The 23,990-nt window shown below is 39.6% G+C and overlaps 1 protein-coding gene across 14 annotated transcripts in view; it reads right to left on the bottom strand.

The window, feature by feature from the left end:
- The window catches only part of TCF4 (transcription factor 4), a 385,990-nt gene that overhangs the window by 244,465 nt on the left and 117,535 nt on the right, over positions 1 to 23,990 (bottom strand). For all 14 annotated transcript variants that reach the window (XM_055417410.2, XM_055417421.2, XM_055417404.2 and 11 more), the window contains 2 exons: positions 6,614 to 6,675; positions 3,461 to 3,557 (listed from right to left, as the gene is read on the bottom strand). In XM_055417410.2, the coding sequence (XP_055273385.1) occupies positions 3,461 to 3,557; positions 6,614 to 6,675 (159 nt within the window). The remainder of the gene's footprint in view (positions 1 to 3,460; positions 3,558 to 6,613; positions 6,676 to 23,990) is intronic.

The raw sequence follows: 23,990 nt of genomic DNA on the forward strand, positions 1-23,990 counted from the left end.
ACTTTTAATAAAGCGTTTTGTTACCTTAAAAGAGTTTATAAGCAAATGTTAGCAATGCCTGCATCATTTCTTCAAAATACTATACTGCCATAAGAACAAAATGGAGAATAATAAGTCACTACCCAAAGAAAAGAGTGCTTCAGTATTTTTTTCTTTCTCTGCAATAAAATGAAACCTCACTAAGTGAACAGTTTACCAAAAAGAAATAGGTCATCTGCAGTTAATAACTCTTTCCCGTAAAATTAGTGTCACTTATTTCTGTAGCAGACGCCTAATTCAGTCACAGACTTGATTGATTTGACAATAGAGAATCTGGTCCAATAAAGTGGCTGATTTATTTCTGATGGTATAGCTTTTACCCTAATGTGACATCAGAGCAGAATGAAATCTTTGACATGTAAAGAAATCCTTTACAGTTTTTCATGAAAACCAAAGCTTCTGAAAGTGGATATTGGGTTGTTATCCAAAACTTAAAGTCTAATATCTTCTTTTGGTAGAACGAAAACTTCCACAAACACCGTAAGACAGAATATGGATTTGGACACAAAGAGTAGTTTAGAACATACCATATACTCTGTAAGTTCACACTGCTGGCTACACTAAGAGGTCTTATTACATCTTTGTCTTCATTTGTAAACTGGTTGTTTTTAATTTTTTGAAAACAATCTAGCTTCTCTTTGTAAAGGTACAGCAAAGCACCAAGCATGGCTCATTTCAAAAGTGGTTTCATTTTAAATCAACAGCAGCTTGGGCAAAATCAATGAGCATCTTTGTTCCCTGAGTCTAGTCCTGAGATACTCAAGCCAATCAAGAAGGCATTTGGGATGTGAGAAATTATTTGGGGGGTGGGGGGGGTTAATGCAGCATCCTAGCAAGTTCTTTAAAAATATTTTTAATTCCTTTCCAAAGTAAAAATGCGAGGTATTTCATAATAGTTTAAATGCCTTTTTCTCTCTTCTTTTATTTTTTTAGACACTGCGCCATGCCCTCTCACTCTGAGGGCAACTTCCCTGACCCTAGTCTGACACTGCACCGTTAATGTCAGATAAACCATTTAGCCCAAGCACAATTCTTTTCTGTGCAAAAATCTGCTTGAGGTGGAAAATGTAGCAGTTTGTAAACAATAAAGAGCCATGTTTCAGACCAGACAGCTTATCTAACAGAGAAGTCCTTTCATGGGGAACAGTGGGTGGGAGCCTCCGGACATAGTAGCATTTCCTACCACAATGCAGGAGACTGTCTTGGCCTCCATATTTAAGGGTTTAATGGGAAGGAGGGCAGACGGAGTAAAAGAACACAGCTGACATGGACTTTCAGCTTAAACAACAACTAAGTGAAAAGAGTCAGCTCTCGGAGCCCCGGCTGTAGACGCTCAGCCCACTTATATTTTAAATACTATTTGAACTGAAAAAGAAAAAAATAACGAATTTGGTTTGTAAAACAGCTGCCCAGGAGGACGCACATACAAGAATGATTCTTTGCTATCTTTGTACCGCTTGGTGCCTTCTGTAATATTAATTTATCAACTGTTCTTTAGGAAAACACTTTTTCATGGACATAATATAAACTTCTAAATATGAGTAGTAATTTATTTATCCCATTTTATCCTCATCGGAGGATAGTTTTAGAATTCTTCAGGACAATTCTCTAATATACTCTTTAGGTGTTACTTTTCAAGATGATTATTTTCAAGTTAATCTTTTACTTTATGAAGTTGGATAAGGATAAATAGAGACAGGATGGTGTTAGAATTTAAAATTACTGCTATTGTCATTGAAGACTGTAAAGCTGTTCTTTCAAATCTAAGGTGACAAACCTATCTCGTCACCTGCATCTGCCTATCCTGGAAACAGGAAACACTGCACCTCATCATGACTCATTTTAAAAAGCTAGGATTCTTGCTTTAGCTACAGAGTTAAAACATAAGTTACTATTTTAAATTTAAAAAAAATAAGAAAATGTAAGAACAACCCATGGTCAAATTCAGTTTTGAGATCCTGATTCTCAAAGTTGGGATGACACTTAATCACCCATTAAAAAGAAATTCCTAGTATTTCTCTGCTTTGACTACTGTGCATTTAATATGTGAAGTCCCTATAGATGGATCTGACAGTGATTTCTGAAAAGATGACTCATACTCAAGAATGATCTACGCCTTAAATAACAAGTACAGGGATGAACTGAGAGAGGAGCATTGAAACATACACTCTATCACATGTAAAATTAAATAGCCAGTGGAAATTTGCTGTATGACTCAGGGAGCTCAAACCCAGTGCTCCGTGACAATCTAGAGGTGTGGGATGGGCTGGAAGGTGGGAGGAAGGGTAAAAGAGGAAGGGGATGTATGTGTACCTATGGCTGATTCATGCTGATATGTGGCAGAAACCAACACAATATTGTAAAGCAATTATCCTCCAATTCAAAATAAATTTAAAAAATTATAAATAACAGAAAAAAGTTAACAATAATGTACAAAACCAAGTATCGTGACCAAGGCTTAAAAATTAGGACATTCCTCAGAAGCATCTGCAATTATGGTTTCAGAATGATATATGTATGGCTGCATGTCTTCCTTGGAGTATAGTCCAACAGCTTCTGCCAAGAAATTTAACCTCATTTATTGACGGATTCGCAACAGGATTTGGCCAAGTTGAGAGATTTACTAATATTGTTAAAGCTCACATTTATTAGAACAAAGATCTGTTTTTCCCAATCAAAACTAAAGTAACCAGCTACTGGGACCTTTTAAGTCATTATAAATTGTCTTTTCAATGCTCAAGATACTGCTGTTTTGTGTTTTTTTTTAAATCCCTACAGGTAGTCAAAACAGAAAAAATATGCTAAGAATTCCAATAGAAAAGATGCTGGAAACAGACTGTCTCAAAGTACACATAGGTCACTTCATGAAGCAGGATGGGGACCTCCGAGATCATTAGCACTAAAGTGCACACCTTGATAAATACACAACCAGACTTTACAATTCAACTTGAACATGCTACTTTGATTTAAGCACACTAAACCTATTATTACAGGAATTTCCGGGACCCCTTTCATAAACATTCACGCTAACGCAGATTTTATCTCATTGCCATCTGACAGACCCAATAAGACTTCTTACTTTAAACATTTACCACTGTCACTTCATCAGTCTTAGCCCTGGAAAACAAATGCTGCAACAATGAAATTGGGAGAAGTGCTTTACATCTAAGGAACACAAATTTTCCACGTAGATTCAATATCACTGAAATTAGGTAATTCCACACAGTTGTAAAACTTAGTCCTGTACGCGCTATTACCAAGCAAAGACCATCAATATTTTTCTGCAATTTAAAATTACCATAGTGAACTACCTAAATATCTAAGTTCTTAAAAACAGAATCTCTGTCTGGGCTTGTATTCTACCCTTGACGGTAAAACATAAGCATTCCAAAAACTCCTGTTAATTTAAAATTAGTCTTACTTTGTATTCTGGAATTGACAAAAGGTGGCGAGAGACTGTCATGTGACCCAAGGTCCCTGCTGGTCATGTGGTCATAGGGAGTCCCATCTCCATAGTTCTGTAAATAAAATAACAGCGTAAGTTTAAATTTGCCATGAATCAATCAGCACGTAAGTCTGACTACTGACATCTCCCTGAACCAAAGAAACTGGAGCCCACCATTCTCACCCCGGCACCTTATTATAAGAAAGCTGCATCTTCACAGGTACAATGCATAAGAAGGGCTCTAAAGTTTGCAGAGTTCACATTTTCCCCAAAATCACAGTGAAACTGGGGGAATAATAATAACGGAGCCAACTGCATTGTTACAATCAAATGAAATAATGCAAGTAAAATACCTGATACCTATAAAACATACTGTAAATAGTAACTATTATTTTGATAAGCCCACACTATTTTTGAAAAAAGAGAGCAAAATGTGCTATGAGAAAGTTACTCATAACCTGCAATGAACTGCCTTTGGAAGGCAAAGGTAGGACCTTGTAAACAGGAGCATTTGGTTTTCTGATATTGAAATTTCAATGTTTTGTTATAGATGTTATTCTGGTTGTAAAAGAATTGGATCATTCCATAAGTAACCAGCTACACAAGAATGTTAAAATTATTACAACAATAAATGAATATCAGAATTTAACCATAAATTCTGGATTTGGACAAAGTATGCCACAAAAAACCAGTTTTAAAGCTGACGGTAATCTTTTGAAACTTGTAATTACTATGATCATCTCATGGTTTAAAGGGGAATTTTAAATTAAAATAAGGTTTTTAAACTGCCCAGTCACTTGCTTTTAATGGAGGAGTCAGATAACAAACAGGAAAGAGTGAAAATCATCTCAATCATAGGGTTCAAATTTCAGGTTACTAAGGTACAAAAAGTGACCAGAAAGGAAAAAAAAAAAAAGTCATGCTGCTCAGCTGGTTGCACTGTCCATAAATACTAAGTCAAATTTACTCAGAGGTATCAGTTGGTATGTTAGCCAAAGGGCAGAATCCACCCACAAGAAAAGGACAGATACTGTATGAAAACGCACCTCCCTTCACTAAAGAAGCGACGGAAACCTTAAGGTTCCAAACTACCCCGTTTTCAACCGCCTTTCCTCAGCCATAAAAAAATTAACTTGAACGATACTGTGATGGGATGTTGCCAGCACATCAGGGCATAAAAGGATGTCACATTTTAAATATCTCATTGCTCTTACACTCATTTGTTCTATACCAGACATTGCATAATACTAATTATCATTTATTAAGTATTCTCACCCTACAGAGTTATTAAGAGCTTAATATACATTATCTAATTTAAACCCCAGCACAGTGTTTCAAGATGACTGGAAACACCACTTGAAGATGACAAAAAAGAGACACCTGCCCCCTGGCTGTCCAATACCAGCCAGCCACAATAAGCTGTCTCATGCCAGCTCGCTTCATTTAGAAAATACAAATTACAAAATACTGAGTCTAAGTTATCCACCAATGAATTCTCTGGGGGAAAAAAAAAAAAGGCCAGACGGTTCATGAAAACCAAATAAAAGTCAGGACGATCCTAAATGAACCTCCGTCTCAGAAGAACTGAAAGAACTACATGTTGTATTAAAATGAGAAAGCAGAAGACATGAAGTTCATGCGAATGAACTCAACAAGAGACGGACATTCTGTCGTCTCCTACACTTGCTGTCAAGGGGAATGGATTGACTTCTGCAAGTGAAGACTGCAATGTGAGGAGGAGGAAAGATTTCCTCAACCCATCCATATAATGAGGGAGAATCTGAAACTCGACAGCTGGTGCAAAGTCTCAGCGAAGTTCCTGGTAAGCCTAGAGCTCTGGCTGTACCCTGAGACTAGAGCGTAAGCCCCAAGGCCAAAGAACAGGTGGAAATGGCCCACACGGCTTGCTGAGATGGCCTTCTTCGGACAGCTTGATTACCTTCCTTAGCTCTTAGGCCAAAATACAGACCGCCCTCCGCCCCAGATGTGTGTGAACACTGAGTGCAATGCGCCCCCACGCCTGGCCCTGCAGAGCGTCTCATCCATCTGCACAGCTGCGCGGGCGCGGGGACTGCTTTGCGTGGTCTCTGTCTACTTTCAATCTGGAGTTATATGCAGTATTATTAGAAAAACTGAGAGGGATTTCAGAAGGCCTAGTGATGACTCCACTAAAGACAGATTATATACATAAAATTGTTCACATCTGAGTTAGAAGGAACAGGAAAGAGCCTCTGGTTCAACTTCTTCATTTTAGAAAGTATCAATATGAGGCCCAAGGAAATGAAATGACACACCCAAGGTCATACACATACAAAGACACCCATGGCCTAACCACCCCACTCACACCCCATGCCATGGTCTTCACATGACACCCTAACAACCAAAAACCTTGGAGAGGAGTAGCAAAAATCTGCGCGCGAATAAGACATGTGCGGTTAAGTACAAGCAACTTCTTTTCCAAACGGTCTGTAAAATACAAGACTGACTTAGGGAACACTGATAAAAGAGCAAGTCCGAAGAATAAGACTTAGTCTAAATCAGACCGTGTCCATTTACTTTGAAGCTTAAGGATTTGGGGTTTTATGTGTTTTAAAAATAAAAGCTACTTTCAATTTAAAAAAAAAAAAAAAAACATTAAATGAACGAACCCACTGGTGACCAAAGGCACTGCCGGTGGTGGGACAAGCACATGTTTACACAGTGAAACCAACACAGATTTATTACTCAAATGATACTGGAAGCTACAACTTCACAGTATGTCTTCAGAATTATTCAGTGACCTATTTACACCAATATATTACAGGGATACTAGGATTTTTTTTTTTTTTTTAAGTTGCACCACCTACAAAAAACAGCTTTCTGTTAACACTGGATCAGTAACTGGCAAAGCAAGGCCAAATATTTAATGAAGGGGTTGTCTTCTGGTTAGCCAAAGTAGAAGGGGTGTCAAAATCAGTAATAACATCCAATAAGAGCATGAAAAAAATGCCAAACAGAAGCTGATCCTCATTAAACTCAGCCCACATATACAGCCATGCAGATGCGTGTCAGGGAGAAAAAACTCACCTTCAGTTTGTCAATTTACATATGAGGATGTCTGCTTGTGGGGAAAAGATTAGATATACTTACCCTGGACGGGCTTGGATGTCCTCCACTCCCCCAGGACCCTGAGCTACTTCTGTCTTCTACATCTAGGGACAAGAGAAAAATTCTTTAGGCTTTCTTGCAATAATTCTTTCTTTTTGTATATGCACTTTTAAATTAATGTTTCAAATTAATCTCCTGTTGCCTTTAATTAAGAATCAGGCACGAGGCTACCATGATGATAGTAGCTTCTGACCCAACTACTTAAATTAACTCATTTAAATTCACAGCAGAAACGAACTGGACCCTCAGGAACCAGAGGTATGAACATAAAAATTACTTCCATCCTTCACAATGTTTCATAGCCTCAACTTTTATCAACCTGAAATTGCACTTAAAATCTTACTAAAATCTTTTGGACAGGTTAAGTTAAAACTGCACTAATACGACCTTAATATACACACATACACAAAAGTAAAATCAGGTAAATATCCATACTATTAATATGATGAATATTAGCAGCATGCATGCCATAATACTCCTAGATACTTTTTGTCCTCTTACCAGCTCAGAAAAGCCACTCAAGGTCTACCCACCAGACAACAGACATGTAAGAAAACAGTAAGATGAAAAAGGACATTAATAGTCTATTTCCATCAAGACATTACAAGGATATTAGGAGACTTTTTAAGTTTCTTAGGACCACACCGTCTCAGTCTTTCTTTTTTTTAAATAGGCGCAACACTTGGCCTACAATCCTTAATCTGGACAGTGAGACGCGGACATGAAAGTTGTTCAAGCAATGTTTTATTTTGATAAATTATGGCGAAATGACCCATATGAACTCCCAGAAGGCTGGAATTCTCTAGGCCCTGTACCAGCGAAGTTCTAATGCTATTCAAATTCGAGATGCTTCTTCAGGGCTTCTAGTGGCAAATACGCAGGATGGGGAGTCTGACAGCTGAGTTCCCATGCTCACTGCTCAAAACATAAAAGTGCTCGAAAGATCAGTCACTCTAAATTTAGAAATGGCTTTGAGATTTTTGATGAAAGGCACTTTCTGAGTATAAAAAGTTTCACTGTTCTATTATCTTGATCATGGTGGGTAACAGACGGCCATCACAAGCTTCCTCTGACAGAACTGGAGGAGGAGGTGTGAAACTTCGGCTCAGGAGATGTACTCCCATGGACCGTGTTTTCTAACATTTCAGTAATACTGTTTCTTAATGCACTACTGTCCTTCCCTTAATTACACCTATGTTACTATCAGCAGAAGTAACCATAGTATAATTAACTGACTTATTTGGGGGTACAGTAGAGGACATGGTGTTTTCAAATATATTAAGAGATGGACTAGCAACAGCAACCAACAACCAGGACCACTAAATTTGAAATCCCTTTTTTTAACAAATATCGTTTGTTACTTTGGTCAGTTCTTCCAAAGAGAATGCAAATGCAAACAGCTATCCCCTGTGGACAGCTAAAATCAGTGCCTGCAAGGGACTTCCCTGATGGTCCAGTGCTTAATACTGCACTTCCACTGCAGAAGGCAAGGGCTGGATCCTTGGTCAGGGAACTAAGATCCCGCATGCTGCATGGTGCAGCCAAAAGTAGAAAGAAAATGAAATTTTAAAAAATTCTTTTCAATAAATATAATCAGTGACTGTGAGCTTTAAGAGATGTCAGGCTAGCTCTCAAGAGGAAGTCTGGAGAAAAGGTACAATACTTTCCCCAAATTTGCTGTTTAACAACCCAACCTCCTGGCTCATCTACTGTAAGCTGAACTGGGGGACATATATAGAAAAGTGACTTAGAACTCTTGAGACTGTCACACAAGTAAGTTTTGTAGCCTGCGTGGTTCTTGTCATCCTTAACACCAAATCAAATTTATTTTCACACACACAAGAAAAGGTATAAATGACAAAATCTATCAACCAGAAGTCTGCACATCTTGACTTCCTTCTCGCCTGAAACAGCCAACCTGGATTAATTTGAGAGATTTTTCCTCTTAAATTTGGCCCCGAAAGTAATGAAGGAACAGAAGTGAATCTCTATGTCTACCATAAGATTTTGTTTTGTTTGGACCCATTTTATCCATTTTCAAAAGGATTTCAAACATGAAACGAAGGCAGAGACAAGGAGAAAAGGGAACAATAGTACTTCCCGGTCAGCAGTTTTGCCCTACGGGTGATTATGGTCCCCAGAGGGCATTTGGCAAAGTCTGGAGACATTTTTGGTTGTCACAACTTGGCAGGGCATGGAGGCAGGGTGCAGCTAGGGGCATCAAGTGGACGGAGGCCAGGGACGCTGCTAAAGGTTTTACACATGTCAGAATACCTGCACAACACAGAACATCCTGGTCTTAAATGTCAACTGTGCCAAGGCTGAGAAGCCCTCTTAGAGGACAAATTCTATTAAAGCTCAAAAAGAATTGAGCTGGAAAAAAAAAAAAAAAGATGTACTAGAATTCGATTTATAATGAATACAACCTCTTACTAAATACACAGTGAAGTTATCTGAGCCCAGATTTAAGCCGGAGTGTTTCAAGAGACCTTCCTATACATCTTCTGTCCACAGAATAAAGGGAAAATGATGGTCAACCAAGCAGGCTGCTAATTAGCAGGCAAATAAAACACATCAAAACTTGAGTATTCCCAACTGGGCAATTTCAAAAGCGAGCAATCCACTAATTAAAAATGCTGAAAGTCTAGCTTTTTCAAAACAGGTTAAATACTGGCTGGGTTCCTTCACAAATAGATTCCCACCCAATCAAATCTGACTGCTCTTTTCCCATTCTTCCCCATTTCCATCCTCATCTCCTGACCTCATGCTGCTTTACCTTCTTTCAGCCTTCCTTCCTCTTATTGCTCTTTTTAACAGGCTTTTCCTTCAGTGGCTGCAGACTGAGAAGGTAAAGACACCTCTCTTGCCCTCCAAGACTTAACAGAACAATTGTATGACTTCTGATATTTTTTACTTGAAAGAATATCTGTACAAGGGGTGCTCCTTGATCCTGGGCAAGAAGACTCAAAGCTATAGCATGCAACGAATGTAAACATGTTATTTTTAAGACATTTGTTTCCATCTTCCCTCCCACTGAGCTTCATCAGACCTGCCAGTAAGTCAGCAAGCATTTCCTCAACAAGGATCTCAGTCCATCTCAAAGTGCGCCTGAGGACTGCCTACGTCTAATCACCTGGTGTGCTCGTTTCAAAATTAGCATCCTGGGGTCCACTGCAGACCTACTGATCCTGGATCTTTGAAGGTGGGGCCAAGAAAACTGTGTCTTTAACAAGGTCTTCAGGTAACTTTCGTGTACACAGGAGCTTTGAGAACCACCAGTCTCCTCCACTGGAAACCCAAGACAGATGCATGCCCTACCCCGCCACCCACTGCCTAACTCGCCTCCTGTCCTAAAATCCTTGCCCAGGTGGCCAGTTTCTGCAGCATTCAGTCTACATTCCCCTCCCATCTACATCCCAGGAGTTCTTGCCCAGACTCACTCTCTCTGTAAGCCCTGCACGTGGCCTACACATCGCCATCCCCTGCTCCCGGCTGGTGTACCTGGGCACCGCACGCACTTTCTACCTCCAGGTGTTTGTACCTGCTATTCCTTCTGCCTGAGCTGTTTCTTATCTCTCAAAAACTAATACCAGCTAGTATTTTGTGAGCTTAAATATGCCAGACACTGTGCCAAGCACTTCAATACACTAACAGTATCGCCATTTTATCTCGGAGGAAGCTGAGGCTTAGACGTGACAGAAAACCTTCCCAGCGTGACAGTAGATGGCAGAGCTGGCAGATACAGGAGCTGACCATGTTCAATGTTCAAGTCAGGAACATTCTCCACCACGGTCAAGGTCTCCCGGATAAGCAGCTCAGGTCTCTCTACAACCAGCTCGAACATAACTGCCAGTCCCTTCTTCCCATGGATGTATTTACTTTTGGAGTTTATAGCCACTCTTGTGTCCACAAAAAGATTATAGAATGAATACAACACAAATATATAAACCCGGGTCTCACGCACTGCAAACAGATTCTTTACCATCTGAGCCACCAGGGAAGCCTCAGTCTTGTGTCCACAGAAGATTACTGAATGTATACAACACAAATACATAAAATGAAATATTTGAAGAAATCAAGGAGCCTGGAAAATAAAAACAGGAGAACCATCAAGCCATATGTATGATGAGCTTATAAAAAATGTACACTATGGGAGTTCCCTGGTGGTCCAGTGGCCAAGACTTTGTGCTCCCAATTCAGGGGACCCAGGTTCGATCCCTGGTCAGGGAACCAGATCCCACATACCACGTTTCACAGCTAAGAGATCAGATGTCGTAAATAAAGATCCTATATGTCAGAACTAGGACCCAGTGCAGACAAAGAGAAAAATATTTTAAAACAAAAAACTTTACATTGTGATGAATGGGATATTAGTGAGAGAGGGGTCAACATTCTAGCGGGTGAAGAGTAAAACAAGATTCATAGTGTTGGATAAAAATACCCAAACTGTTCAGAAAGTCATTAAGGGAACATAGTTACAAATGAAAAACTGCCCAAGACAGAAGCTGCGGGAATACTGAGTCCTCATGTCTCCCCTGTTCTGCGGTCACCCTCGATCCAAGACAGGAACACATAAGGGAAAGACAACCACCTGGACAGGAGGCAAAGGAAAAAAGAAAGTGGATGATAGTAATTATTCTTCTAAAAGACTGAAGTTTCTAATTTATTTTCCCCTAGACTAGGACAGACTGAGTAATGTCCATGGTTCTGACAGTTGCTTTAGGAGACAATTTGACCACCTACAAAATTTCATTTTACTTCAATAGTTCTGCATCAGTTCAGTTCAGTTCAGTCGCTCAGTTGTGTCTGATTCTCCGCGACCCCATGAATCACAGCATGCCAGGCCTTCCTGTCCATCACCAACTCCTGGAGTTCACTCAAGCTCATGTCCACAGAGTCGGTGATGCCATCCAGCCATCTCATTCTCCGTCGTCCCCTTCTCCTCCTGCCCCCAACCTTTCCTAGCATCAGAGTCTTTTCCAGTGAATCAGCTCGTCGCATGAGGTGGCCAAATAAGCCCCCTCTAAAATGTCTGACATTTCAACACTAAAACACAAAAGCAAAGCATGGGTAAAATGAGGATCAAACACTCCATCTACAGAAAAGATACAGAGATGAGTTTTAATTTCCGTGATTTCCCATCCATGCTCACTGATTATTCAAATTTCCACTTTATGCGGACAGTGAGATCAAAACTATCCATAAACTGGACAAATGTCAGAAAACACAGAGCTGGAAAAAGACCTAGAATTCAGCCACAAGACTGCTTATTAACCAGTTCTATGGTCTGAGCCAGTCACTGGACTCTTTGAACTCATTTTTGTCAACTGTAAAATAAGTGGTTTTGATTTCCATTCTTAGAAATAGGGCAGCCTAGTATATTGGGACAACTCTGCCACAAAACACTAAGTGTAGTAAGTCAGACGGAGAAAGACAAATATGTGATGTGGCTTGCATGTGGAATCTAGAAAGTTGATACAAATAAACTTATTTACAAAACAGGAACAGAGTCAGAGACACAGAAAACAAACTTATAGTTTCCCAAGGGGAAGGTGGGACAGGAATAAATTAGGAGTTTGGGATTAATATACACACTACTATATATATGAAATGGGCTTCCTAGGTGGCTCAGTGGTAAAGAATCCACCTGAAATGCAGGAGACATGGGTTAGATCACTGGTGGGGGAAGATGCCTTGGAGAAGGAAATGGCAACCCACTCCAGTATTCTTGCCTGGGAAATTCCATGAACAGAGTAACCTGGTGGGCTACAATCCATGGGGTCAAAAAAAAATCAGACATGACTTAGCAACTAAACAACAGCAACAAAAAATATAGAACAGATAACCAACAAGGACCTAGCACAGGGAAGTACACACAATATCTTGCAATAACCTACAATGGAAAAGAATCTAAAAAGGAATATCTATATATATACACACACACAAATGTATAACCGAATTACTTTGCTGTACTCTGAAACTAATTCAACACTGTGAATCAACTATATTTCAACAAAAATGTATAAATCAATAAATACTCATTGCTTTTTTAAAAAAAAATCACTAAAAAATGATGGATTAAAAAATTTTTAATCTTCTTCTAAACCTGAACGAACTGACAAGATGGGAAGGAAATATCCAGCCAAAAGTGAAGGCTGGAACCCACACAGGAAGAAGACATTTTTTTTGCCCTGAGGACAACCGCCAACCTAGAAACTGTAATGGCCTCTTGGGTCAAGGAAAACAAAAGTGAAAACTCAGCATCCTCCCAGAGCAGGCATCTAATAGAAGAAAAAGGAATAATAAAGTCTCCAACCTCAAGCAGTCATTATTAAAGTAAACAATTGATACTTATTAGACACTTAGCAGAGTGTGTGTGTTTGAGTGCTAAGTCACCTTAGTTGTGTCCGACTCTTTGTGTCCCCATGGACCGTAGCCCATCAGGCTCCTCTGTCCATGGGATTCTCCAGGCAAGAATACTGGAGTGGGTGGCCACACCCTCCCCTAGGGGCTCTTTCCAACCAGGGATGGAACCCACATCTCTTACATCTTCTGCATTGGCAGGCAGGCTCTTTACCACTATCTAAGATAAAACACATAAACAGGCAAACTGTGATTTATTCAAGGAAATCTGAGTTGCATTTTTATGACTGTTCATTCTGCTTAGTGGGTCTGAGATGTTCAAATAAACTCTGGGATTTCACAACAGCCAACATGTTTGAAGTAATCAAGTCCCACCTTCTCCATGAACCGCCCTCCCCACAGCACAAACACAGTGAGAATTCAGTGAGCCTTAGATTTGAGCGACTTCATTTACCTTTCAAATATCCTCCTTCCATCTCACCATTTCAACATAATTCTGTATGCTGTATAAATGATATGCTGCCAAAAGTTACGTATGCTTACCAAGTCCAACGTAAGAACACAGACTGAATATTATCTAAGTTTAACCTTGATTTGAAATAAACAAGTGTGAGGGTTACCTAACTCTGTTGATGTGGGGTAGCTTTGTGTATCCATCCTTTCCTCATTGAGAAGCCAGATCATGCCAAACAACCAGGGTCCCACAGTTTCATGAAGTCAGAACCACCAAAGTGGTATCTCTGCTGCCCTAAAGCTCCGCAAATTCCCTATTGTAGGAACACACGGACTTCCTGATAAAAGCTTCTACACACTCAGAATGCTTCAGGAGGTTGAGATCGAGTTCTTCCTGGAAAGACAGTCACTCTGAGACATGTGGAAGTCTACACAGTCTTAAGCCCTTCTCTCTGCAATAACAGACACTATTAAATCTCCTCCACACCCTCATGGAGACTCACAGACTGCATACATCTGTGGCTCCCACTAATTTCCTAGTCCAGGAAGAACCCTTGGCTGAGCCCTCCACACAAACTGAGATGGCATATGCTCTCCGTCAGTGCCAGATGAATTTAGAGTTCAAAATATTTCATCAGCAAAGAGCGTGTTAAGGATGTGCACATTTTCATTAGCACCCAGTATAATAAGAAGCCTAAGTACAGTGATCCGAAGTCCAATTTGAGTCCAAGGACAGAGGTAGGAAGAGTTGAGGAGCTTCAGATGTTGACAAGGACCACGCCACCTAGACCACGTCTTCCTGCTTCTCTAAGAGACAAGACAGGCTCCAGAAGGAGTCATCAAAGCAGTGGCGAGAAACCTCCAGCACTTTCCCAAATCTGACTAAGCAAAAGATGACGATTGTGGTGATGTGTCCCACACAAATTTTAAGATACTTCAAATACAAAGAACAGGGACCCGGGAGTTCCATTTTCAGAGCATTGTCCACCTGGCATCTCAGTGCTCGTGGATTTCCCTATCAAATAAATTTGAGAATTCAAAGGTCAGTATAAGATGATATTATATGATAGGTCATATACATAAATAGTATAAGAAAAGGTAAAATATGGATATACTGGGAGGGAAAGTATAGTAGGAAAATTTGTTCAGAAAGGAATTACTGAAAATTTTAGCTTTTATTAACCACCAAGTTAAACTTCCATTAATACATTTTTTGAAACACTGAAACAATATTACTTTCCTTAAATTCAACATAAACTATTTTTCTAAATTCAACACTAAATAATCTCAGGTGATTAAAATATGGAGTTAATTGCACTTTACAGTGCTGTTAAACAGGAAAAGCATTTTCATATAACATGATATTCAGATAAGATGGAAGTAACAAAATAAAATATGGAACAATTATGTTATAAATGTCAGTGAAGCTTCATATTCTGAAACTCAGAAATCTTGTAGATTCAAGGTGAGTAAATAATTATGAAATTGAGACAAAAGTAAGCGAACCCTTTATATCAATCCATGTAATTCGGAAGTTTTAATCTAACTTGAATAATACTCTAATGTGAATAACCTAACATGAAATACAGAACTTCTATCTCAAATGTTTGAAACAAATCAGTCAGGGTCTTCCTATTAAAGAGATGCTCATCCTTTCCAGAGTTCATCTCTCCAAGTTAGGTCCCCAAAAGAAGAGAAGCCACGATTAACTGAGGCAAGACTATAATAATGTCAGTAGCTGGGACAGACACCTCCTTTGACTCTTTGAAAAGTAAATGGTCTAAAAGTTACTCAATAAAAATCAATTTTACTAAGATCGTGCTCTCGGAAGCTAGATATATTTCAAATCAAGTAGGAAGAAACTGAAAATAAAATCAGCATAGCATTTAATCCCAATATTAAATAGATAAGCTTAAAGGTACCTAAATTAAAAGTGAATATTAATAACTTGGGGAAGTTTTAACTAGACGCTTAGTACCTTTTCAATATGTTTTTACAAATGAACGTCACAAAATGTGAGAAATAAAAGGTAAATGCTTCAGAAAACAAACATGAAACAACAGAGAAACACATTTAAAATGCGCTTCATGTTTGGACTTCCCTGGTGGTCCAGTGGGTGAGAATCCGCCTGCCAGGGCAGGGGACGCAGGTTCGACCCCTGGTCTGGGAAGATCCCACGTGCCGTGGGACCACACCTACTGCCAGATGTGCTTCCACAGCAAGAGACGCAATGAGAAGTTGGTGCATCTCATGGGAAAGTAGCGCCCAGTCGCCACAATTAGAGAAAGCCCGTGCACAGCATCAAAGACCCAGCACAGACAAAAATTAAATAAATAAACAAAAATATACACCAACGCTTCATTTTTAAATAGAATATATATAACTCTGATAACAAGCACATGTAATTATACCGGAGTTTTCCAAATCAGCCAGGGACGACAGAGGATGAGCTGGCTGGATGGCATCACCGACTCGATGGACATGGGTTTGCATGAACTCCGGGAGTTGGTGATGGACAGGGAGGCCTGGCGTCCTGCAGTTCATGCGGTCGCAAAGAGTCGGACACGACTGAGCGACCGAACTGAACTGAATATTTATGGTGCAAACCATAATACTGTAATGAGTTAAGACGTACAAACTGATATTTTAAATGCCTATCTGATCAATAATTTATTAAATTAATTCCAATAAAGGAGAAGAAAGAGCCAAGATGAAACACGTAACAGTTTCCTCTTTTCCTCGTCTCCCCTCTACCTCTTCTCTCCCTGGGGTGTATTTGCGAGGCTCTGGGAAAGGGCTGCTGGCTTAATTGAAATATTTGTAGGCTGTAATTGCTCTGCAAAGCCACAATGGTCCACTTCTCCCAAACAGCATCCGCTGTTCCTCTTCGTTTTTTCTTGTTTCCTTTTATACTGTAACAAAATCTGCTCCTCCTGTTTCTTCCAGTCTTATCTCTTCTTGCCCTTTATTCTGAATGCGTAATACCAGGGAAGCCAAGCAGCCCTAAATATTAAAAAATCTTCCCTAGAATCCAGTCCTCTAGCCCATTCCCTTTTGCTTACAATAATCACTCCCATAAACAGACTCTCAGTTTATCTTTTCAACATCCCAACCTTCCACCTGTGTTTAACACAGCAGCCTCTGACCTGGCAATGACAAGCAATCAATCTTACATGTTATCTTCAGGGGTCATGTCTCAGTTTTAGGCCAATTTTCTTTGTATTTAGGCTCAAATGTGCAAACCACACTATATTACTCTGCAAAACATCAATGAGAAGGCTTAATTAAGTAACACTGACAGATAAATCCATTTCTTTCGCAGTAATCAAATCAAAGCAGGTTGACATAACACAGGAACTTAATACAGTTATTCCCTTGTAATTGGAAAAAGGCCCTTTACTTCTCATTAAAGCAATCTTCTGGGTATTGGCATAATAAGAAGGCTCAGAGCTTTAATACTGCCCTATAAAAGTCTCAAGATACAGACCCCTTAAGCAAACAACCCAGATTATCTAATTCCTTGATCACAGCAGAACACGTAGTTCCCACTGTTTAAAACTACTAATTCTTTATCTCTGTTGCAATTAAAATGAGGTAAATCAGTATCAAACACATACAATGGAAATCTGCAAAAATGCATAAACTGTTTACAGTTTTAGAAGTCTGTCTCCACATGTATTTCATGGGAAGCAATCCATTAAAAATGAATTTGAAATACTTTACAAATGTAAAGTTGTAATAGCTTGGACCAGCGGGAAAATATTTTTATTTTACTTAATGGGCTCAACAGGATATATTTTACCTAAATTTGCAGTCTGATAGTCAACCATACAGTACAACTTTGGTAAGCAGCATTGTGAGAGAATGAAATCTGAATAAGAACATTTAATTTTTGTGGTAATTGAAGAACAGTAAGTCATCTGGTCAACCAGAGGCTTCTCTGACCCAGGCTAAAGCCCAGAAAGGATGCAACAATATTACACTATGTTCATCTCCCCAAACTAAACAAAATCAATTTTCACCCTTTCACTACAATTTTGAGGGTGTTTCTGTTACTTATCCCTTGGTGCCTTGTCAATCTCAAAATGAGTCCAGCAACTCTTCCTGAAAGGATAAAATATAATCTAGGGTTGTGATTCCCAAATGTGGCTGACCATTAAAAGACCCTGGGAACCTTAAAATTAAAAGAACTCACAGATATACTAGCCCCACTAGAAACTAACCAAGAAAAGATCAAGGGTTGAAATTGAGGAAAATATATAGTTTCAAATTGTACTGTTTTTCTGCTATTTTGTTTTAAAAAGTTTTTAATTACAATGCAGGTAAAACTATGTAATTTGTTGTTTCTGAACCATCTGTAAGCAGGTGCCATCAATCACACTTATTGATGCCTGAATATTTCTGGGTGCATTTCCTAAGAACAAAAATAGTATAGCTATCAAAATAAGGAAATCTACCATTGATATAATACTTTCATCTAGCCCACAGTCCATATTCCAGTGTGGCATTTCCCCCTTTTGTAGAGGACTCAGCCCAGGATCACACAATGCTTTTAATGGGTCTCTTTCATCTATTTTAATTGGAAACAGTTCCTCAGCCCTTTCTTTCTGTGATATTAGCGTTTTTGAAGAACACAAACCAGTTATTTTATAGAATGCTTCTCAACTGGGGTTTATCTGATGCTTCCCTATGAGTATATTCAGGTGGCTATAATACTACAAAAGTGGCCTCAAGTCTTTTTTGAATATCACCTGCAGAGCCTCAGGATGGCCTGGTGGTCCTTTCTGTATTTGTTATGCTGTTTCAATCACCTGCTCAAGGTACTGTGGGAATTCTCCACTGTATAATTACACCTCTTCCCAGACTAACTAATCAGCCATCTATGGGGAGATTCTTTAAAAGCATTAGAACTAACTTTTAATCATGTGCTTATGGAAAAAAAAAATATAATAGTGTATAAGTAAAAAGGGAAAATCTCCTCCATATACACTCTTCCCACCTTGATATCAAGATAACCCAGAACAGTTTCCTAGGCAGTCTTACAGAGTCTTACAGAGCTTCTGGTCTGTGATCAGCTGGTTTTTAAAACCACAGAAATGAAGGATAATACAAACAAAATTTTACTGAAGTTTCTTTTCTATTTCAGTGGCTAAGAAATAGTCCTCAATTGTTGACATGTACCCTAGTGACATTTCAGGGGACACGATTATTTCCTGTAGCTTTGTGACCTAGGTAGAGGCATGCAGGGCAGGAACTAGAATAAATGAAAACATATTATACTATTAACTTTGAAGAAATTCAGCCAAGATGAAGACAAGGTTGAGCAACCCACTTGTGAATCAATGCAATGCAGAAAGCCAAGGTAAATAATCCATCCTGAAGCTGATGTTGCCCTGAATAGTTGTTTGGTGAGTCTTTCCACCATAGTGTTAAAAGGAGGCCTGTGATAGCAGCAGCTCTGCCCAATTAAAATCAAATGGATAGACAAGGATTTATGACAGAGAGAAAAAAAAAAAAAAAAACCTAGTGAGGCTTTTTCTAGGCAGATAAAAAAAAAAAAAGTAGGAAACACCTAAAATCTGTTTAAAGTGAGAAGCAAACTGACACTCTACAAAGACTATAATCTCACACTTTGGGACTGCAGACACAAATGAACTAGGCTCAGCCACAAAGTGAGGTGTAAAGCTTGAACCTGGCCACTGGATAGAACACAAGCATACTACACAATGCTGAATGAGTTAAACGACGGTAAATTACACCAGAAGGTGGAAATGGTTCCTTTTAACCCTGGGATGAAGCCGATGTCATTTTATAAACTGAACAGTGCTGGTGGATTTTGACTCTGACTTATAAATGCATAGACAATTTTCCTCACAATCCCATTTCCCAAACGCCTGGCAGACACTGGCAAAGGCCTTTCGTAGTTGGGCTTACAAATGTGTGTATATGTGTGTGTGTACAAAATCACAAGACACACACAAATACAATACACGCTCTTGAAGAGACCAATAGTTTCTCAATACTAATAACAGTGTTTAAAACGGTTCCCAGATGTTGCAACTCGTTCCCCTGACATCTCCTTGGTTTTGATCAGTGACTTGTTTTTTGATCAGATTTGAGTCTGTTCACCTAACGGGTTTTAAATTTTTTCTCACAATAACATAACCACACTTTGGTATTATGCTTTCTGCTTTCCAAAACGGTTTTTATATTCACCTCGCTTAAAATGATTTATCTGGAATCACTGAAAGTATGAACTTAGGATCAAAAGAAGTTGCCTCCTTAAGTCTGAGCAGACTAACATCATTTTTCAAAAGCATGAAAACAAAAATCAAAAGAAATCAGCAGTTATCCTGGATAAAAGAAACTATTCCCCACAAGACTTACTTTTATCCTTTCATGATATTACTGTTATATCTTTATCAGGTAACAGAATGCTTGCTAAAGTTCATTAAAATACTTGCTAAAATAGAGTTAAGACAATATTATCATGATTGAACTTTCGTATTCAGCAACATATGTTTTTAAGTCATGTCAGCAATGACAACAAAATTGCTCATCTCCCTTCTGAGATGCCCTGTAACCCATAGGACACCATTTCACCAGCAAGACACAACTATCTGGCATTGGTTTGAGAAAGATCCAGGGCTGTGATGGAAGGTCTATTATAGCAAAGATGGCTGTACCTTTCCCCAAACCATACTGTTTCTCTTACTTTCACTTTAAAGGCTTTTAAAACACTGTCATAACTGAAAGAATCAAAAATACATCTGCACTAAGTTCCTAGTACATTTTTCCAGAGTAAAAAATGGAAATGCATTAGAAAGTAACAATTGGTATTTTCTTAAGCTTAATCACATCGAACTCCTGGGAAGAGCCCCCTCCCCTTTTTCTTTCCTTTTAGTAGGTCTCAACTTGGATGCAGGATACCTTTGCCTATCTGATAACCAGTGGAGTACTGGTCAGAAAGAGATAAGCTGGTATGATGTACTGGTCTTACAAATTCACTAAGTGGAAGGGTAAAAAGCTGTAACTCCTCCTCAGGAATGGAAGAAATGCCGTTAGTTTGAAAGAAGGTAGAAGCAAAGACCTGAAGGATGACGATAACCAGGCATCTTGAGGGAAAACAAGAAGCAGGGAAGGGGTACAGGGGAAGCCAGAGCTGTCAGTAGAGAATAATGATTTATCTGATGAGATGAGCAGAAAGTTTGATTAGCAAAGATGCCTTCTCAACAGCGCAAAGGCTGCAATATTACTTTAAGATTTCCTTGTAAGAAAAAACCATGCCTGCCAAATGTGGTCTGTAACAGCCCAGCCTAGCTATGAGTGATACAGTGGGAAAATAGCCACTAAGCCAGATTTTATTTGATTTGTACTGATGATTTTTATTAGAATACATGGATCATTGCTTCAACCTTTCCATGTAAAACCAAATCAAATTCAAAAACTCACACATCAGTCACCTAACCTTATGTCATTCCTTCTGCTTTACTCAAGTTGAGCCACATTTCAGCTGATCTGTCCTTGATAAATCGTTCAGCTACTCCAAATTGTTGGGCCAAATTCTGAGAGGCAAGTGGTACACAAAAGAAACCATTAAATCTGCAGTTACACATTAGGCAGGGGAATGGAATACCGTAAGCCTCCCAAGTCAAGAATGAAATCAAAGAAGTATATAGCCAACGCAAAACGGGACAAGATGAACTTCTCTTTATTGTCTCAAATGTATTGTAATTTACCTTTAAAAGCCTCACCCAAGCCCTCAACTCTTTCTCCCTCTTTAATCCAGGCTATCCCGCAGGGCACTGCCAAACAAGTGCTCTGAAATTAGAGGCAAGTTCACAATTATGTGGCATAAGGAGTTCTGGTCAGTTTTACAAATCAAACATAATAACCAGTTCTACACATTAAAAACATTATAACCTTCACGGCAAAAATTTTAAATGTTGAATTCCTACATTTGTGGGAAGCCTCTATAAAATGTAGAAAAAGCACCTTCATTAAAAGGAACACCATTTCATTACAGGAAACACGGCCATGGACGTCCAAAGAACAAGTGCCTGGAGCCGACGGCCCCCTGCTCTTTGCCGCCTTTTCTTTTTGCATTAGCTTTTTTCCCACCCTCAGTGACACTGCCAGTCTTGACCTAACCTATGAGCAGTAATGATTGCTTGGATATCACTTCTAGTTCACAAATCAATCCCACCTTCATGATTTCCTTGAGTGTTCCAAACAACTCCTGAAATAAGCACTACCTTCTCTTCTGGGAAGGTGAACAACATTCTGGGCTAAAGGCTATCAACACATCTCATGTCTTCTAGAGGCGGAGGGTGCCCTGGAATGACGCTAGCAGTCACCAAACTTCCAGGTCTCTGGTGTAATCCTCGGGGGCAAAGACGGGGTCCCCGGGCCAGCCGCCACTCCTTCGTCCCACTGACGACACAGGAAGTCCGTATCTCCCATCCTCCTTTGCGGGGCCTGTGGGGTCACGTGACAGATTCAGCCAATAGAACGTGAACCCAACTAACTACTGCCTTTTCCAGGCCTGGGCTCTACAACCTTCCTATAATTCTTCAGCCACTTTCTCTTTCTTCTTTGTTCAGCCCGAGACAAAGGATCTAGTGTATCTCTCGGAGGCCCTAAGGGCTGGCAGGGCTAAAGCCCGAAAGAACCCAGACCTGAAGGACTACAGGGAGCAGAGCGGGACACCAGAGGGCTGTAACTCCTCGCGGTGTCAGGCTACTAAAGTTGGGGGTTGTCTGTTCCAGCAATTAGCATCCCCTGACTAATGCATCCTCCAAAACACACTTCCACGAATTCTGGCGCCACGATTCTCTCTTCCAAGCAAAGCAAACATACGCAGTTTGAGCTGGCAGTAGACAGAGCTGTGAAGAAGGGGAAAATGGTCTTTGAACTCTCCTCCTCTCCCTTTCAGACTTGTTTTCCCCTCTGAGCATTTCCTCCCTCTGAGCACCAAATGTTCTCAGGCTGCTCAGTCTCGTCTGTCTCAAGAAAATAAACCCAACAACATTCAGTCGCTATTCTTTCTTTCAGCCATCAACTCACAGTCATGAGTGGTGAGCTGCTTGCTGCCTGTGTAATTTTGGAGAAATTCGGTAACATCCCGGATTCTGTATAAACTCATCTGTAAATTGGGAATGGCTATATCCACCCTCCAGTACTGCTGTGATGATTAGAGGTAATTTAGGAAAAATGTCACTCAGGAACCTGGAAACACAGCGGAAACTCACACACAAAAAAGGTAACTCCTGTTTTGATTATGACTAAGATTATCATAGAATGACATGTGACAGCAAAAGAGGTACAAAATACAAAATAGAGCTCTTGATAAACAACAAGGTCCTACCGTATAGCACAGGAAACTATATTCAATATCCTATGATATACCATAATGGAAAAGAATATGATAAAGAATGTGTGTGTGTATATATATAAAACTGAATCATTCTGCTGTACATCAGAAATTAACACATCGTAAATCAATTATTCTTTCATAAAAAAATTTTAAGTTATCTTATGCTTTTGAACTGTGGTGTTGGAGAAGACTCTTGAGAGTGCCTTGGACTGCAAGGAGATCCAACCAGTCCATTCTAAAGGAGATCAATCCTGGGTGTTCATTGGAAGGACTGATGCTAAAGCTGAAACTGCAATACTTTGGCCACCTCATGCGACGAGTTGACTCACTGGAAAAGACTCTGATGCTGGGAAAGGTCGGGGGCGGGAGGAGAAGGGGACGACAGAGAATGAGATGGCTGGATGGCATCACCAACTCAATGGACATGAGTTTGAGTGAACTCCGGGAGTTGGTGATGGACAGGGAGGCCTGGCGTGCTGTGATTCATGGGGTCATGGAGAGTCGGACATGACTGAGCAACCGAACTGAACTGAACTGAACTGATACCTAAAAAGAAAAATAGGGCTCTTTATATCTGAAATACATAACTGAGACCAGAAGAAAAATCATGCATAAATAAAAAGCATCTGATTATTAAAGAATGAAGATGGAATGTTAGGAAAAGGAGAGTTATAAATGCTAGAATCATCACTTGGAGATACTAGCAATTTAAGGTACAGAAAAGAGAAAACACTGGTACCCTGGTGAGCTGTATTCACATTACATTTGTACTCAACTTCCCAACTCTGTGTTCAGTGCCATCATCCTGGTGGCTCAAAACAGGCACTGGTAAAAGCATTTACGCCACAGAAATTGGCAACCGTTACATGTCAAGGCTCTTTCTTTCTTTGAAGAGCAGATTATTAAACATCACCCCACCAATGAAAATAATCATTCACTGTGAGGTATTTTTAGTCAACCTGTCTCATTTAATTCTCACCATCACTACTGAGGTAGGCTCATTTCCCAGATGAAAACCCAGGCCTCACCATGTTTAGTGACTGACAAAAAATCCTGTTGCCTAAGATCTCTGCATTAGAAACCAGTCTACTTCTAAGAGCGAAGAGCACCTGGATTTCTTTTTCTCAGCATATCAAACGTATATTCCCCTGAAAACAGGAAGCTATT

The sequence above is a fragment of the Moschus berezovskii genome, chromosome 28 (assembly GCF_049115385.1).
Source record: "Moschus berezovskii isolate FMDL1 chromosome 28, NW_MosBer_1.0, whole genome shotgun sequence".
NCBI lineage: Eukaryota > Metazoa > Chordata > Mammalia > Artiodactyla > Moschidae > Moschus > Moschus berezovskii.